Source organism: Oncorhynchus kisutch, linkage group LG2 (assembly GCF_002021735.2).
Source record: "Oncorhynchus kisutch isolate 150728-3 linkage group LG2, Okis_V2, whole genome shotgun sequence".
Lineage (NCBI taxonomy): Eukaryota > Metazoa > Chordata > Actinopteri > Salmoniformes > Salmonidae > Oncorhynchus > Oncorhynchus kisutch.
This window is the reverse complement of record NC_034175.2, coordinates 9952760-9966941: the sequence shown is the minus strand read 5'-3', so window position 1 is coordinate 9966941 and position 14182 is coordinate 9952760. Positions and strand designations below refer to the sequence as shown.

Sequence of the window (14182 nt, the reverse complement as noted above, 5' to 3'; positions counted from 1 at the left end):
GAGGAGAGGGATAAAGAGGAGAGACAGTGGAGAGAGGGATAAAGGAGAGAGACTCAGTGGAGAGAGGGATAAAGGAGAGAGACTCATTGGAGAGAGGTAGAAAGAGGGGGGGGGTAGAAAGAGGGGGGAGAGGGATAAAGGAGAGAGACTCAGTAGAGAGAGGGATAAAGGAGAGAGACTCAGTAGAGAGAGGGATAAAGGAGAGAGACTCAGTGGAGAGAGAGGGATAAAGGAGAGAGACTCAGTGGAGAGAGAGGGATAAAGGAGAGAGACTCAGTGGAGAGAGAGGGATAAAGGAGAGAGACTCAGTGGAGAGAGAGGGATAAAGGAGAGACTCAGTGGAGAGAGGGATAAAGGAGAGACTCAGTGGAGAGAGGGATAAAGGAGAGACTCAGTGGAGAGAGGGATAAAGGAGAGACTCAGTGGAGAGAGGGATAAAGGAGAGAGACAGTGGAGAGAGGGATAAAGGAGAGAGACAGTGGAGAGAGGGATAAAGGAGAGAGACTCAGTAGAGAGGTAGAAAGAGGAGGAGAGGGATAAAGAGGAGAGACAGTGGAGAGAGGTAGAAAGAGGAGGAGGGATAGAGAGGAGAGAGTGGAGAGAGGTAGAAAGAGGAGGGATAGAGAGGAGAGACAGTGGAGAGAGGTAGAAAGAGGAGGAGAGGGATAAAGAGAGACTCAGTGGAGAGAGGGATAAAGAGGAGAGGCAGTGGAGGGAGGGATAAAGAGGAGAGACAGTGGAGAGGTAGAAAGAGGGATAAAGAGGAGAGACTGTGGAGAGAGGTAGAAAGAGGAGGAGAGGGATAAAGAAGAGAGGGATAAAGAGGAGAGAGGGATAAAGAGGAGAGACAGTGGAGGGAGGGATACAGAGGAGAGACGAGGGAGGGATAAAGAGGAGGAGAGGGATAAAGAGGAGAGAGGGATAAAGAGGAGAGACAGTAGAGAGGTAGAAAGAAAAGGAGAGGGATAAAGAGGAGAGACAGCGGAGAGAGGGGTAAAGAGGCGAGACAGTGGAGAGGTAGAAAGAGGAGGAGAGGGATAAAGAGGAGAGACAGTGGAGAGAGGTAGAAAGAGGAGGGGAGGGATAAAGAGGAGAGACAGTGGAGAGAGGTAGAAAGAGGAGGAGAGGGATAAAGAGGAGGAGAGGGATAAAGAGGAGAGACAGTGGAGAGGTAGAAAGAGGAGGAGAGGGATAAAGAGGCGAGACAGTGGAGAGAGGTAGAAAGAGGAGGAGAGGGATAAAGAGGCGAGACAGTGGAGAGAGGTAGAAAGAGGAGGAGAGGGATAAAGAGACGAGACAGTGGAGAGAGGTAGAAAGAGGAGGAGAGGGATAAGAGGCGAGACAGTGGAGAGAGGTAGAAAGGAGGAGAGGGATAAAGAGGCGAGACAGTGGAGAGAGGTAGAACGGAGGAGAGGGATAAAGAGGCGAGACAGTGGAGAGGTAGAAAGAGGAGGAGAGGGATAAAGAGGAGAGACAGTGGAGAGGTAGAAAGAGGAGGAGAGGGATAAAGAGGAGAGACAGTGGAGGGAGGGATACAGAGGAGAGACGAGGGAGGGATAAAGAGGAGGAGAGGGATAAAGAGGAGAGAGGGATAAAGAGGAGAGACAGTAGAGAGGTAGAAAGAGAAGGAGAGGGATAAAGAGGAGAGACAGCGGAGAGAGGGGTAAAGAGGCGAGACAGTGGAGAGGTAGAAAGAGGAGGAGAGGGATAAAGAGGAGAGACAGTGGAGAGAGGTAGAAAGAGGAGGGGAGGGATAAAGAGGAGAGACAGTGGAGAGAGGTAGAAAGAGGAGGAGAGGGATAAAGAGGAGGAGAGGGATAAAGAGGAGAGACAGTGGAGAGGTAGAAAGAGGAGGAGAGGGATAAAGAGGCGAGACAGTGGAGAGAGGTAGAAAGAGGAGGAGAGGGATAAAGAGGCGAGACAGTGGAGAGAGGTAGAAAGAGGAGGAGAGGGATAAAGAGGCGAGACAGTGGAGAGAGGTAGAAAGAGGAGGAGAGGGATAAAGAGGCGAGACAGTGGAGAGAGGTAGAAAGGAGGAGAGGGATAAAGAGGCGAGACAGTGGAGAGAGGTAGAAAGGAGGAGAGGGATAAAGAGGCGAGACAGTGGAGAGGTAGAAAGAGGAGGAGAGGGATAAAGAGGAGAGACAGTGGAGAGGTAGAAAGAGGAGGAGAGGGATAAAGAGGAGAGACAGTGGAGAGAGGTAGAAAGAGGAGGAGAGGGATAAAGAGGAGAGACAGTGGAGAGAGGTAGAAAGAGGAGGAGAGGGATAAAGAGGAGAGACAGTGGAGAGAGGTAGAAAGAGGAGGAGAGGGATAAAGAGGAGAGACAGTGGAGAGGTAGAAAGAGGAGGAGAGGGATAAAGAGGAGAGACAGTGGAGAGGTAGAAAGAGGAGGAGAGGGATAAAGAGGAGAGACAGTGGAGAGAGGTAGAAAGAGGAGGAGAGGGATAAAGAGGAGAGACAGTGGAGAGAGGTAGAAAGAGGAGGAGAGGGATACAGAGGAGAGACGAGGGAGGGATAAAGAGGAGGAGAGGGATAAAGAGGAGGAGAGGGATAAAGAGGAGAGACAGTAGAGAGGTAGAAAGAGGAGGAGAGGGATAAAGAGGAGAGGGATAAAGAGGAGAGACAGTGGAGAGAGGTAGAAAGAGGAGGAGAGGGATAAAGAGGAGAGACAGTGGAGAGAGGTAGAAAGAGGAGGGGAGGGATAAAGAGGAGAGACAGTGGAGAGAGGTAGAAAGAGGAGAGGAGGGATAAAGAGGAGAGACAGTGGAGAGAGGTAGAAAGAGGAGGAGAGGGATAAAGAGGAGAGACAGTGGAGAGAGGTAGAAAGAGGAGAGGAGGGATAAAGAGGAGAGACAGTGGAGAGAGGTAGAAAGAGGAGGAGAGGGATAAAGAGGAGAGACAGTGGAGAGAGGTAGAAAGAGGAGGAGAGGGATAAAGAGGAGGAGAGGGATAAAGAGGAGAGACAGTGGAGAGGTAGAAAGAGGAGGAGAGGGATAAAGAGGCGAGACAGTGGAGAGAGGTAGAAAGAGGAGGAGAGGGATAAAGAGGCGAGACAGTGGAGAGAGGTAGAAAGAGGAGGAGAGGGATAAAGAGGCGAGACAGTGGAGAGAGGTAGAAAGAGGAGGAGAGGGATAAAGAGGCGAGACAGTGGAGAGAGGTAGAAAGGAGGAGAGGGATAAAGAGGCGAGACAGTGGAGAGAGGTAGAAAGGAGGAGAGGGATAAAGAGGCGAGACAGTGGAGAGAGGTAGAAAGGAGGAGAGGGATAAAGAGGCGAGACAGTGGAGAGGTAGAAAGAGGAGGAGAGGGATAAAGAGGAGAGACAGTGGAGAGGTAGAAAGAGGAGGAGAGGGATAAAGAGGAGAGACAGTGGAGAGAGGTAGAAAGAGGAGAGACAGTGGAGAGAGGTAGAAAGAGGAGGAGAGGGATAAAGAGGAGAGACAGTGGAGAGAGGTAGAAAGAGGAGGAGAGGGATAAAGAGGAGACAGTGGAGAGAGGTAGAAAGAGGAGGAGAGGGATAAAGAGGAGAGACAGTGGAGAGAGGTAGAAAGAGGAGAGACAGTGGAGAGAGGTAGAAAGAGGAGGAGAGGGATAAAGAGGAGAGACAGTGGAGAGAGGTAGAAAGAGGAGGAGAGGGATAAAGAGGAGAGACAGTGGAGAGAGGTAGAAAGAGGAGGAGAGGGATAAAGAGGAGAGACAGTGGAGAGGTAGAAAGAGGAGGAGAGGGATAAAGAGGAGAGACAGTGGAGAGGTAGAAAGAGGAGGAGAGGGATAAAGAGGAGAGACAGTGGAGAGAGGTAGAAAGAGGAGGAGAGGGATAAAGAGGAGAGACAGTGGAGAGAGGTAGAAAGAGGAGGAGAGGGATAAAGAGGAGAGACAGTAGAGAGAGGTAGAAAGAGGAGGAGAGGGATAAAGAGGAGACAGTGGAGAGAGGTGGAAAGAGGGGGCGAGGGATAAAGAGGAGAGACTAATAGGAGGGAGGTAGGAAGAGAAGGAGAGGTAAAGAGAAAGTAGCCAGAGAGACTTAAAAAATAAAGCAAAAGCAAGAAAGAGAGGAAGAATAGAGGGTTTTGATGTGTGTTTGTTTCTGACTCAGAGAGCAAGGACAGTGAGATCTTTTCTTCAGGGGCTTCAGACACTAATGAGCAGTGCTCCCTCTGCTCAACACACACATACACACACACATACATACACACACATACATACACATACATACACACATACATACACACATACATACACGCTCCAGCACAGAGAAAGAGAGCACTAACAGCTGTGCTGGGTGGGGAGAGACATGGAGGTGATGATGTCACTCACGACATCAGGTGTTTGGAGTTAATCATCATTACGGTGTTTAAAATGGCATTAAAGTTACAAAATCCTTGTTATAGGATGATGTTATATGATTTCTGTTGAAGTAGCGCATGTTTAACAGTGTGTGCATTTAGATTTTCTTTTAGGGGGGGGGGAATTGTACACGGTGTGTGCTTGTATAAGTAAACGACAAGTTTATGAACATAAGAGTGTGAATATGAATTAACCAACTACGTTACAATGAACAGTATCTAGAGAGGTATGAGAATGTGCTCAGTGTGAATGTCAGAGAAAAGGGAGAGTACTGCTGCTCTTGCACTCCGATGCCCATGGACAGAAAATCTGACTGCGTTTCTATTTGTGAGTCCAGTTGTGGTTGTGTGCCCAGTAGTGAGTGCGTGCGTGCGAGCGAGCGAGTGAGTGAGTGAGTGAGTGAGTGAGTGTAGGTCATGCACAAAGAAAGAGAGCCAGCCTCAGCCCTGGAGATGTTGCTGCTCTCATCTCGCCACTGTGCCCACCCCCTTCCACATTAAGCCCACAGTCCTGACGCATTCTGACTGAAACACCCACAGTGCAGACATGCAGTCACACACACACACACACACAGAGTACAGACATGCAGTAACACACAGCGTAACCCACAGTGAGACCTGTATTGTGAGGTCATTAGGAGAGTCTGTCAGTCCTGTTCACATGTGATAATTACTACAGTAGCATTACAGGCATGAGGCTGGGGTTGTCATCACTACAGTAACATTACAGGCATGAGGCTGGGGTTGTCATCACTACAGTAACATTACAGGCATGAGGCTGGGGTTGTCATCACTACAGTAACATTACAACATGAGCCTGGGGTTGTCGTCCCTACAGTAACATTACAGGCATGAGGCTGGGGTTGTCGTCACTACAATAACATTACAACATGAGCCTGGGGTTGTCGTCCCTACAGTAACATTACAGGCATGAGGCAGGGGTTGTCATCACTACAGTAACATTACAACATGAGGCTGGGGTTGTCATCACTACAGTAACATTACAACATGAGGCTGGGGTTGTCACTACAGTAACATTACAACATGAGGCTGGGGTTGTCGTCACTACAGTAACATTACAGCATGAGGCTGTCGTCACTACAGTAACATTACAACATGAGGCTGGGGTTGTCGTCACTACAGTAACATTACAACATGAGGCAGGGGTTGTCGTCACTACAGTAACATTACAGCATGAGGCTGGGGTTGTCGTCACTACAGTAACATTACAGCATGAGGCTGTCGTCACTACAGTAACATTACAACATGAGGCTGTGGTTGTCGTCACTACAGGAACATTACAGCATGAGGCTGGGGTTGTCGTCACTACAGTAACATTACAGCATGAGGCTGTCGTCACTACAGTAACATTACAGCATGAGGCTGTCGTCACTACAGTAACATTATTACAGCATGAGGCTGGGGTTGTCGTCACTACAGTAACATTACAGCATGAGGCTGGGGTTGTCGTCACTACAGTAACATTACAGCATGAGGCTGTCATCACTACAGTAACATTACAGCATGAGGCTGTCGTCACTACAGTAACATTATTACAGCATGAGGCTGGGGTTGTCGTCACTACAGTAACATTACAGCATGAGGCTGGGGTTGTCGTCACTACAGTAACATTACAGCATGAGGCTGTCATCACTACAGTAACATTACAGCATGAGGCTGTCGTCACTACAGTAACATTATTACAGCATGAGGCTGGGGTTGTCGTCACTACAGTAACATTACAGCATGAGGTTGTCGTCACTACAGTAACATTACAGCATGAGGCTGTCGTCACTACAGTAACATTACAACATGAGGCTGGGGTTGTCATCACTACAGTAACATTATTACAGCATGAGGCTGGGGTTGTCGTCACTACAGTAACATTACAGCATGAGGCTGGGGTTGTCGTCACTACAGTAACATTACAGCATGAGGTTGTCGTCACTACAGTAACATTACAACATGAGGCTGGGGTTGTCGTCACTACAGTAACATTACAACATGAGGCTGGGGTTGTCGTCACTACAGTAACATTACAACATGAGGCTGGGGTTGTCGTCACTACAGTAACATTACAACATGAGGCAGGGGTTGTCGTCACTACAGTAACATTACAACATGAGGCTGGGGTTGTCGTCACTACAGTAACATTACAACATGAGGCTGGGGTTGTCGTCACTACAGTAACATTACAGCATGAGGCTGTCGTCACTACAGTAACATTACAGCATGAGGCTGTCGTCACTACAGTAACATTACAGCATGAGGCTGTCGTCACTACAGTAACATTACAGCATGAGGCTGTCGTCACTACAGTAACATTACAGCATGAGGCTGTCGTCACTACAGTAACATTACAGCATGAGGCTGGGGTTGTCACTACAGTAACATTACAGCATGAGGTTGTCGTCACTACAGTAACATTACAGCATGAGGTTGTCGTCACTACAGTAACATTACAACATGAGGCTGGGGTTGTCGTCACTACAGTAACATTACAGCATGAGGTTGTCGTCACTACAGTAACATTACAACATGAGGCTGGGGTTGTCATCACTACAGTAACATTACAGCATGAGGTTGTCGTCACTACAGTAACATTACAACATGAGGCTGGGGTTGTCGTCACTACAGTAACATTACAACATGAGGCAGGGGTTGTCGTCACTACAGTAACATTACAACATGAGGCTGGGGTTGTCGTCACTACAGTAACATTACAACATGAGGCTGGGGTTGTCATCACTACAGTAACATTACAGCATGAGGCTGGGGTTGTCGTCACTACAGTAACATTACAGCATGAGGCTGTCGTCACTACAGTAACATTACAACATGAGGCTGGGGTTGTCGTCACTACAGTAACATTACAGCATGAGGCTGGGGTTGTCGTCACTACAGTAACATTACAGCATGAGGCTGTCATCACTACAGTAACATTACAGCATGAGGCTGGGGTTGTCGTCACTACAGTAACATTACAGCATGAGGCTGTCGTCACTACAGTAACATTACAACATGAGGCTGGGGTTGTCGTCACTACAGTAACATTACAGCATGAGGCTGGGGTTGTCGTCACTACAGTAACATTACAGCATGAGGCTGTCATCACTACAGTAACATTACAGCATGAGGCTGGGGTTGTCGTCACTACAGTAACATTACAACATGAGGCAGGGGTTGTCGTCACTACAGTAACATTACAACATGAGGCTGGGGTTGTCGTCACTACAGTAACATTACAACATGAGGCTGGGGTTGTCGTCACTACAGTAACATTACAACATGAGGCTGGGGTTGTCGTCACTACAGTAACATTACAACATGAGGCTGGGGTTGTCGTCACTACAGTAACATTACAGCATGAGGCTGGGGTTGTCGTCACTACAGTAACATTACAGCATGAGGCTGTCATCACTACAGTAACATTACATCATGAGGCTGGGGTTGTCGTCACTACAGTAACATTACAGCATGAGGCTGGGGTTGTCGTCACTACAGTAACATTACAACATGAGGCAGGGGTTGTCGTCACTACAGTAACATTACAACATGAGGCTGGGGTTGTCGTCACTACAGTAACATTACAACATGAGGCTGGGGTTGTCATCACTACAGTAACATTACAGCATGAGGCTGGGGTTGTCGTCACTACAGTAACATTACAGCATGAGGCTGGGGTTGTCGTCACTACAGTAACATTACAACATGAGGCAGGGGTTGTCGTCACTACAGTAACATTACAACATGAGGCTGGGGTTGTCGTCACTACAGTAACATTACAACATGAGGCTGGGGTTGTCATCACTACAGTAACATTACAGCATGAGGCTGGGGTTGTCGTCACTACAGTAACATTACAACATGAGGCTGGGGTTGTCGTCACTACAGTAACATTACAACATGAGGCAGGGGTTGTCGTCACTACAGTAACATTACAACATGAGGCTGGGGTTGTCGTCACTACAGTAACATTACAACATGAGGCTGGGGTTGTCATCACTACAGTAACATTACAGCATGAGGCTGGGGTTGTCGTCACTACAGTAACATTACAGCATGAGGCTGTCGTCACTACAGTAACATTACAACATGAGGCTGGGGTTGTCGTCACTACAGTAACATTACAGCATGAGGCTGGGGTTGTCGTCACTACAGTAACATTACAGCATGAGGCTGTCATCACTACAGTAACATTACAGCATGAGGCTGGGGTTGTCGTCACTACAGTAACATTACAGCATGAGGCTGTCGTCACTACAGTAACATTACAACATGAGGCTGGGGTTGTCGTCACTACAGTAACATTACAGCATGAGGCTGGGGTTGTCGTCACTACAGTAACCTTACAGCATGAGGCTGTCATCACTACAGTAACATTACAGCATGAGGCTGGGGTTGTCGTCACTACAGTAACATTACAGCATGAGGCTGGGGTTGTCGTCACTACAGTAACATTACAACATGAGGCAGGGGTTGTCGTCACTACAGTAACATTACAACATGAGGCTGGGGTTGTCGTCACTACAGTAACATTACAACATGAGGCTGGGGTTGTCGTCACTACAGTAACATTACAACATGAGGCTGGGGTTGTCGTCACTACAGTAACATTACAGCATGAGGCTGGGGTTGTCGTCACTACAGTAACATTACAGCATGAGGCTGTCATCACTACAGTAACATTACAGCATGAGGCTGGGGTTGTCGTCACTACAGTAACATTACAACATGAGGCAGGGGTTGTCGTCACTACAGTAACATTACAACATGAGGCTGGGGTTGTCGTCACTACAGTAACATTACAACATGAGGCTGGGGTTGTCGTCACTACAGTAACATTACAACATGAGGCTGGGGTTGTCGTCACTACAGTAACATTACAGCATGAGGCTGGGGTTGTCGTCACTACAGTAACATTACAGCATGAGGCTGTCATCACTACAGTAACATTACATCATGAGGCTGGGGTTGTCGTCACTACAGTAACATTACAGCATGAGGCTGGGGTTGTCGTCACTACAGTAACATTACAACATGAGGCAGGGGTTGTCGTCACTACAGTAACATTACAACATGAGGCTGGGGTTGTCGTCACTACAGTAACATTACAACATGAGGCTGGGGTTGTCATCACTACAGTAACATTACAGCATGAGGCTGGGGTTGTCGTCACTACAGTAACATTACAGCATGAGGCTGTCGTCACTACAGTAACATTACAACATGAGGCTGGGGTTGTCGTCACTACAGTAACATTACAGCATGAGGCTGGGGTTGTCGTCACTACAGTAACATTACAGCATGAGGCTGTCATCACTACAGTAACATTACAGCATGAGGCTGGGGTTGTCGTCACTACAGTAACATTACAGCATGAGGCTGTCGTCACTACAGTAACATTACAACATGAGGCTGGGGTTGTCGTCACTACAGTAACATTACAGCATGAGGCTGGGGTTGTCGTCACTACAGTAACCTTACAGCATGAGGCTGTCATCACTACAGTAACATTACAGCATGAGGCTGTGGTTGTCGTCACTACAGTAACATTACAGCATGAGGCTGGGGTTGTCGTCACTACAGTAACATTACAACATGAGGCAGGGGTTGTCGTCACTACAGTAACATTACAACATGAGGCTGGGGTTGTCGTCACTACAGTAACATTACAACATGAGGCTGGGGTTGTCGTCACTACAGTAACATTACAACATGAGGCTGGGGTTGTCGTCACTACAGTAACATTACAGCATGAGGCTGGGGTTGTCGTCACTACAGTAACATTACAGCATGAGGCTGTCATCACTACAGTAACATTACATCATGAGGCTGGGGTTGTCGTCACTACAGTAACATTACAGCATGAGGCTGGGGTTGTCGTCACTACAGTAACATTACAACATGAGGCAGGGGTTGTCGTCACTACAGTAACATTACAACATGAGGCTGGGGTTGTCGTCACTACAGTAACATTACAACATGAGGCTGGGGTTGTCGTCACTACAGTAACATTACAACATGAGGCTGGGGTTGTCGTCACTACAGTAACATTACAGCATGAGGCTGGGGTTGTCGTCACTACAGTAACATTACAGCATGAGGCTGTCATCACTACAGTAACATTACAGCATGAGGCTGGGGTTGTCGTCACTACAGTAACATTACAGCATGAGGCTGTCGTCACTACAGTAACATTACAACATGAGGCTGGGGTTGTCGTCACTACAGTAACATTACAACATGAGGCTGGGGTTGCCGTCACTACAGTAACATTACAACATGAGGCTGGGATTCTAATGCAGGCCACTGGAACATCCATGAGGACCTATGACGTTAGTTAAAACACACTTAATTTACAGTCAGCCAAGCAGGACATCTTTGTAGTTTACATTTCTAAAATGGGCATTTTAGCCCGCACGCACAGTCTTGTGTCCAGTCTAGTTACCTGTCCCTGACCTGCTGTTTTCAACTCTCTAGAGACAGCAGGACCAGAAGAGATACTCTGAATGATCGGCTATGAAAAGCCAACTGACATTAATCTCCTGAGGTGCTGACCTGTTGCACCCTCGATAACCACTGTGATTATTATTATTTGACCCTGCTGGTCATCTATGAACATTTGAACATCTTGGCCATGTTGTTATAATCTCCACCCGGCACAGCCAGAAGAGGACTGACCACCCCTCCATAGCCTGGTTCCTCTCTAGGTTTCTTCCTAGGTTCTGGCCTTTCTAGGGAGTTTTTCCTAGCCACCGTGCTTCTTAACCTGTATTGCTTGCGTTTGGAGTTTTAGGCTGGGTTTCTGTACAGCACTTTGTGACATCAGCTGATGTAAGAAGGGCTTTATAAATACATTTGATTGATTGATTGCGTCGAAACCTACCTCGATGGAGCCAAACTCCACATTGTCATAGTGGAAGTGGGCACAGTCAACGAGCTTAGGGAAGTGACCTTTCACAACAGACAGCCTGAGATAGAAACACACACAGCAGTCAGATTAGATTAAATAACAGTAGTATACAGTCACAGAGTGAGAGTCACAATACAGAGAATGTATTTGTCTTGAACAGCAGCAGACCAACACTGTTCTAACGTTAGTGCAGCAGTAGAAGCCCTGTATACAGTCTGTCTATGTTTGGGTGAATTAGTAGACCTACACTTAGTTTAGGAGAAGCTCCAGGACAAACAAAGCTGTAGCTATGAGAGCTTGACAGTGACAGTGGTTCTCGTGAGAACAGAAACCACCCTGGACAGACTGCTTTGCATGTCCCTACTCTCAAATGCACACACTGACTGTGGCAGTTACCTGGCATGGTGATTTTTGCAGCTCGATGTTTGTCATGAATCTTGCCCTGCAGGCAAAAGTGAGCGACTTCTGCTAGATGGGCCAGCTGCATATATGGCTATATTGTAAAAATGTCTGAAAACAAAAATGTGCTTTTGGTCTTAAATTTAAGGTTAGGCATTAGGTTTAGCGGTGTGGTTAAGGTTAGGTTTCATGCCAACCTGCGGTGACCAGGGCCAGACTTTATCAGTGACACCACTCACTCCTCTAAGCTTCACATCACATCAACCTCCACTATCAACTACCACAATCTCACCACAGCCAGGGGGAAATGAAACTGGGGAACGTCCTGTTTCACAGCACTGCGTGGTCTGTAAGGGAAGTTCTGAGGTTCCCTGTATGTGTTTGTGTATAAACTTCTCTCCGACCCGTGTCTCCTCAGAAGTGGACTGAACTGACAGGGATGTCCATACAAGGGCATTCATCACAGAGCACAGCTGCAAAGTATAGCGGACCTGAAATACTACAATATATATAACATACACCCTTCCTCTCAGTCTATGCTTGGCATCCCTTGTCTGGCACCAAAGTTCCATCGGTACCTAATGGTTCACATTTCACACCACTTCTGCTTCCTGTAACTACACTGCAGTCACATTTCCCGTGTGCGGGTCAGCAGTGTACTTGTTCCACCCTCTTTAAAATGATCTTTAACTGTTCCAATCGACCCTCAGTGAAACGATTAAGACCCGGAGGGCAGTGTGCCAGTCTAAGTGGCAGTATCACCTCTTGCTCATCTTCCCCTTCAAGTTGGCAGTGGTGCCCACGGAGCGGGTAGTGGGCTCCCCGGAAGTGTCCAGATTATCGGTGCTCCAAGCCTTCGGGAGGGAGAAAGAGGAAAAAGATAGTTAGTAAAACAACAGTCAACAGGCCACGTTACATGGTGTCTGTCTGTCTCCAGGGGTGGTGGTCAAGACTGTACCTCAAAGGGAGATATCTAGATATCTACTATGGTCAAAGTATGGTTTATAGGCTACACCATCTACAAAATCTCTTCCTTCTTGACAGTGATTTGACTTGGTCAAAGCAACTTCCTCAGCCCCACGATGCCACTCCTGACTACAGTACAGAACATGCAGAAGATACTTCCACAAACACAGCACAACTAACACCACTGCAGAGGACAGAGCAAACTGTAGTAGTGGTAACTGTGTCTGATTCTACTTCACATGCTGTAGCATATATAAGCTGTTAGTTAGTAAATCCCTGTCCCCCTGAGCATATCCAGTCCTTCCTGTCAGGATCTGCATGACGATGCAGCAGCCGTCACACAGTGGAGCCGAATGTGCACTGACTCATACTGACTCAACAGCAGGTGGAAACACATCTCTAACCATCACACGGTTCACACCTTCACAGGCCCTACGGCAAGCCAGACACACACCCCTCCTCTCCCTCTGGCTTTAGGTCTGCCTTCACTCATCTCTAAAACCAGCATACAGCCATGTAATCGTCATCACAAATGAACGAAAGACAAATATTTGTCCCTCTTTTCATTCCTACCTCTCTTGCTCTCCCTCTCTCAATATCAATATCCTTTCCATATTATCCAGCTGATGAATGCAAACCAACACACAACACACCCACTCCTACACAAACAGGTAGCAGCAATGATGAGCTGTCAACCACCAGAGGGAACGAACATCAATCACTCACTGTGTGTGTGTACGTAAAAAAGCCATTTTTCACACATGACCAGTGTATATTACACCCATAAGGCTTTGGTAGAGGCTAACTGAAGTAATTTGTCTGTTGTCAGGGAAATATGTCCCAAATAGACTAAGAGGCAGCAGGTAGCCTAGTGGTTAGAGCATTGTAACCAAAAGGTTGCTGGATCGAATCCCCGAGCCGACAAGGTAAAAATCTGTCATTCTGCCCCTGAACAAGGCAGTTAACCCACTGTTCCCTGGTAGGCCGTCATTGTAAATAAGAATTTGTTATTAACTGACTTGCCTAGTTAAATAAAAATAAATAAGTAAAATAGGCCAATTCATTAGATGAATTGGTGACAACCATCTCCATTCACAACATAGACAGTGAGAAACGGTTTTGCCCAGATGGAAGGAGGATGAGATGGGAATTAGGCTAAAAGTATGTGGATGAGTGACTCCCGAATCTCCTTCAAATACTCAAATGGGATCAAATATCAAAACCCCATGTTCAGATGCTAAAGGCCTCTACCTGAACAAGTGTAAGAGAATCTACCGCTTCCTCAGAGAGTTGGCCTATCTTACAATGTCTCACTCTCACATGCCAACAGCAACTGTGACAATAGCAGACTGGATACAGTTTGGAAGGGTGCAAGCCAAGTTGAAGATCAGATTCTCCACTACTCGGCCTGTCATGGGCTCCTGCAACACCTTTAAAGGATACAGCAATGAAAACACCTGGGCTTTTAAAACCTTCCCAGTTGTGAATCACTTGTGATTGGGGACAGCGTGTCTGTTCACAGGTTATTCCTCAGCAGAGGATGCAGAGCTGGAT

At 47.2% G+C, this 14182-nt stretch overlaps 1 protein-coding gene across 3 annotated transcripts in view; it reads right to left on the bottom strand.

The window, feature by feature from the left end:
• The window catches only part of arhgap33 (Rho GTPase activating protein 33), a 53984-nt gene that overhangs the window by 26913 nt on the left and 12889 nt on the right, over positions 1 to 14182 (bottom strand). For all 3 annotated transcript variants that reach the window (XM_031787140.1, XM_031787121.1, XM_031787131.1), the window contains 2 exons: positions 12425 to 12516; positions 11237 to 11321 (listed from right to left, as the gene is read on the bottom strand). In XM_031787140.1, coding sequence (XP_031643000.1) covers positions 11237 to 11321; positions 12425 to 12435 — 96 coding nt within the window. In that variant the 5' untranslated portion in view covers positions 12436 to 12516. The remainder of the gene's footprint in view (positions 1 to 11236; positions 11322 to 12424; positions 12517 to 14182) is intronic.